This window comes from Plasmodium reichenowi, chromosome 13 (assembly GCF_001601855.1).
Source record: "Plasmodium reichenowi strain SY57 chromosome 13, whole genome shotgun sequence".
Classification (NCBI taxonomy): Eukaryota; Apicomplexa; class Aconoidasida; order Haemosporida; family Plasmodiidae; genus Plasmodium; species Plasmodium reichenowi.
In genome coordinates, this window is record NC_033658.1 from 1,724,474 (window position 1) to 1,729,491 (window position 5,018).

At 13.8% G+C, this 5,018-nt stretch overlaps 2 protein-coding genes across 2 annotated transcripts in view; one reads left to right on the top strand and one right to left on the bottom strand.

The window, feature by feature from the left end:
* Positions 1-532: 532 nt before the first annotated feature.
* Positions 533-1,039, bottom strand: PRSY57_1345200 (nuclear import protein MOG1, putative; the record flags this gene model as incomplete). Its single annotated transcript, XM_012909376.1, has 1 exon — positions 533-1,039. The coding sequence occupies one exon, from the start codon at positions 1,037-1,039 to the stop codon at positions 533-535; it is 507 nt and encodes a 168-aa protein (XP_012764830.1).
* A 3,106-nt stretch (positions 1,040-4,145) lies between these two features.
* PRSY57_1345300 (DNA/RNA-binding protein Alba 2, putative) overlaps positions 4,146-5,018 on the top strand; it is a gene marked incomplete at both ends in the record, with an annotated part of 1,158 nt that continues 285 nt past the window's right edge. Inside the window, 2 exons of the mRNA XM_020115203.1 lie at positions 4,146-4,387; positions 4,581-4,867. Of these exons, the coding sequence (XP_019970126.1) occupies positions 4,146-4,387; positions 4,581-4,867 (529 nt within the window). The remainder of the gene's footprint in view (positions 4,388-4,580; positions 4,868-5,018) is intronic.

The window sequence follows — 5,018 nt, forward strand, 5'->3', positions numbered from 1 at the left end:
ATTTTAATAAAATTATTAATTATATATATTATAATAATTTTAGTTTTAATAATATTTTTATATTTTTTTTTTTTTTTTTTTTGACAAATTTTTTATTTATATATTTTAAATATTTGAATTGTTTAATAAATAAAAAAAAAAAAAAAAAAAAAAAAAAACACAATAATGATAAAATAACAACGAAAAAATTAAATATATATAAAGAGAAAAAATATATAATTATATAAACATATATATATATATATATATATATATATATATATATATTTATTTATTTATTTATTTATTTATGTAGATACACACCCATATTATATGGAGGTTGTTATAAAAGTACAAAAAGTTGCAATTTTATTCAAAATAAGCAAATTTACGTGGAGCAAAAAAATTTTAATTGTATTGTGCCTACAAGCCAATTACACAAAAAAATATAATATGAAAATAAAATATGTACATATTTGAAATGTTATGTACACATTTGTTGTTTACATTTTATATTTCGAGCTCATAAATAGTTTAAATAATCATTTTATTTTTAAACAAATAATTGGTAATCAAGAATCCTAAAGGATTTTAACATATTGTTAAATATATCTAATTCTGGATGTATATTAAAATTATCTTTTGGTACATTCCACGTTATTAATATATCAGCATTATATTCTTTATATGGAAATATACCTATATATAAGAAAACATTCTCATAATCATTTTCATTCTGTTTTTTAATTTTTTGTTTCCCTACAATTAAATTATAATTTCTCTGTACATGTGATAAACTATTATTATTTACAATTATCATATTTTCTATACTTCCATTTTCCTTAGCTAAATCATTAAAATAATACTTACTTTTGTCATTATCATTCATAACTTCATAACATAATACTTCAATTATAAAACATCTATTATCATATTTATGAACATATACTTCTTGATTATCAGGAATTATTCTAAATCTTGAAGCATCCAAATAATCATTAGGTATGTCCATCTTTATGTACTTATCAAAAAAATGTTTTTCATATAATTTTTCTTCCATTTTTTTTAAAATAATCTTTTTAAATAGGAATAATAATAAAAATTAATGCAAGTATATAATTTTTTATTCTCCTCTTTTATATTTTGTTTATATATATATATTACAAAATTGTAGAAGTGTATTTCTCGAACTGAAAGAATATAAAATTCATTATTGTATAAAAATAATTTATATTTTTTCTATTTATTCATATTATTATCTATATATAAACTGAACAAAAATGTCTGTTGATTATTTTTTATTAGGCAATATTAAAATATAACAAGAAAATAATTTATACATATATATGTATATATATATATATATATATATATATATATATATATATATATATATATTTTGGAATATTATCTTAAATTAATATTATAAAAAAATATAAATATTTTATATTTCATTTTTATTTTTTTATTTTTTTATTTTTTTATCCGTCTGTATATTTAACACCTTAATGTTCATATATATATAATTATTTATTTATTCATTAAAATATGAAGGAATATTATAATTGTTGCGCATATCTATATTAATCATATTCATATAATTTACTAGCAATGTTATAACTATTAAATAATCTTTTCTTTCAATGATATAAATGGAATATTCAAATATATATATATATTTATTTATTCTTATTTATTTTAACATACCCTTTTAGAAATAGAAATAATCAAAGTGTAGAAAATATAAATGAATACTTTTTATTAATGAAAAATATGAAAACAAAATAAAATTACGTTATATAATGAATATTAAAGGGAGTACACATAATAAGTAAGAAGCTTTATTATTTTAAAAATCGTAAAAATTATTATAATAAATAAATTTCAAATGTATTTAAATAATTTAATAATAAAACTTAAAAATCATATATAATAGCATATTTTTTTTTTTTTTATTATAGAATGTTATTACATATTTAATTATAATTTTTTTTTTTTTTTTTTTTTTTTAATGTATTATTGAAAACATACTTTAATATTATAAAAATATAGAATCATGTATTGTATGAAACAAAAAAAAAAAATAAAAAAAATAAAAATTATAATTTTATAACTTTATTATATTATATATATATTTCTTTGTAATCAAATAAAAATGTTGTAATATTTTTAATTTATATATATATATATATATATAATATATATATATATACTAAAATAACCATTTTCGTTCAAAAAATATACCTTGAATACTTTTTCTAATATTTTGTTTAGGATGAAACAAAATAAAACAAAATTAGAAGAAAAAAGTAAAAACATAAATACAGTTGTGAAATAAGAATTTTTTTTTTATATTATTTTATTTTTATTATTTTTTGTACTTTATATAAATTTGAAATATTTATATTTCTATAATATGTTTATGTATAAACTAATAAAAAAGTCTTGTGTAAAAAATAAAAATAGAGAAAAAGAAAAACGAAAGGGGATTTATTAACTGTTTTTTTTTTTTTTTTTTTTAAATATAATAGTGTTATATAGATAATTTAATTTTTTAAAAGAATATACAAAAATATGATTAATAATATTATATATATATATATATATATATATAATATATATATATATATTGTAATATTTTAATTATTTTTCATATTCCTCTTCCATAAAAAATATGAAATCTAAAAAATGGATTTTTTTTTTTTTTAGAATATATTTTCTAATTTATAAAAAATAGAAAATACATATATTCTTTTCATTTTTAATCTTATTTTGTTATGTATGTATACTTTATTATTAAAAAATAAGTTCACTTATATATAATATTATATAAATATTATAACAAATAAATAACATTATAATACCATATATATTATATATGATGTAATGGATATTATATATATATATATATATATATATATATATATTTTTATATAAATATATAATCTATTATATATAAATAAATAAATATCCACCGTTGGTTTATAAAATTTATAATGAAAAAGAAAAGAGGATATTTTTCTACAAATATTCATAAAATTAATATTTGCTTTTTATAATAATATATATCTATCATATTATATTGTATTTTACATACATTTAATTATATATATATTATATATATATAAATATTATAATATTAAAAAATCAAAAAGAATAAAAATTTAATCTTTAATAAAAATATAAAAAATATATTTATATATAAATATATAATATATATATAATATATTATTATAATATGAATAATGTATGTATATAAAAGAATAAAAATGAAATAAAATAAAAATGATTACAAATAATTTTAAAAAATATATATAAATAACATATAATATAAAAAATATAAATAATATTATTATATATATCTTTTATTTATTTATTTTCATTTATTTCTTATATATTATAAATACATTCATTCTATATAATATATTAAAAAATATATATTATTAAAAAAATAAGAGATCTTGTATTAATATTATAATATATTATAGTTTTATAAATAATATTATATATTATATATATTATAATAATAATATTTTATTTTAAAAAATATTTATTTTGTTTTATATATATATATATATATATAATAATATAAATATATATATATTTTTTTTTTAATCATTCTATTATTTTATCCATAAATATATTATTGTTATATTTATTTATATATAAAAAATTAAATATAATTGTTGTATATAATAATTGTATTATATATATATATATATATTTATAAATATTTTAAAAATATTCATAGTTATATTTTTTAAAAATCAAGAAAAAATATATTTATATTTTTAAAAATTGTCAATTATTTTAATATATATTTTACAATTCATATTTCAAAATACATATAAAATATTATATATATATATTTTTGTTTTAAAAACAGAGATTATACTTGTTTTTTTTTCTTTTTTTTTTTATTCTAATGAAAATATAATATTTTAAAATAATAAATATATATATTTTTTTAAATAAAATATTATAAATTATATAAAATATTATATATTTTGATAAAATTTATATTATTATTATTTTTTTTTTTATTATTATCTTTTCCTCATATATGCTTTATTTCTTATTATAATTTTTTTTTTTTTTTTTTATATTGTTTACTTATATTAGTATTGAATTTTTTTTTTTTTTTTTTTTAAATTATTTATTTCAAAATGCCTGGTAGCACAAAGAGTGATACAAAATTAGAAAACGAGATTAGAATTAGTTACAAGAGTGATGCATTAGATTATGTCTATAAAGCTATTGTATTATTCGAGACCTATGATGAAATTATTTTATCAGGAGTAGGAAAAGCTATAAGTTCTGTTGTTAATGTAGCTGAAATGGTAAAAAGGAGAGCCAAGGGCTTACACCAGTTTACCAAACTTTACGAAAAGGAGCATGTAATTAAAAGGTTTGTATATAAAAAAAAAAAAAAAACTAATACCTACATAAATATATACATATATATATATATATATATATATATATATATGTTTATACTTGTGCGTTCTTTCGAGTAATAAATTATTTAATCTATATCCGTATTTATAATGACTGATCATATATTCCATTTAATTTTATTTAATTTTTTCCAAATTTTGTAGAGAGGATAATAGTGGCTTGAAAAAGAACTCAAAAAATGAAGACAAGAAATCGGGGGATGAAGAAGAGGAAGAAGAAGAAGAAGATGAGGAAAACAATAAAAACAAAGAAGCAAATAACAGAACTGTTGAATTTATTACTACTGTTCCATGTATGAAAATTATTTTATCAAAAAATGAGGATAAAATTGACAAAAATGAAATAGGTTATCAGAAACCATTGGACGAAAAAGAAGTAAATGTTATGACCCCAGAACAAATATTAAAGGAAAAATCTTATAGAAGAAGATGTAAGACATTCAACAATAATATATATATATATATATATATGTTCAAGTGTGAATAAACATATAAATTATATTATATTAGGTTGTATTATATTTTTATTTATTTATAATTTTTTTTTTTTTTTTTTTTTTTTTTTTTTTTTTTTTTTTTTTT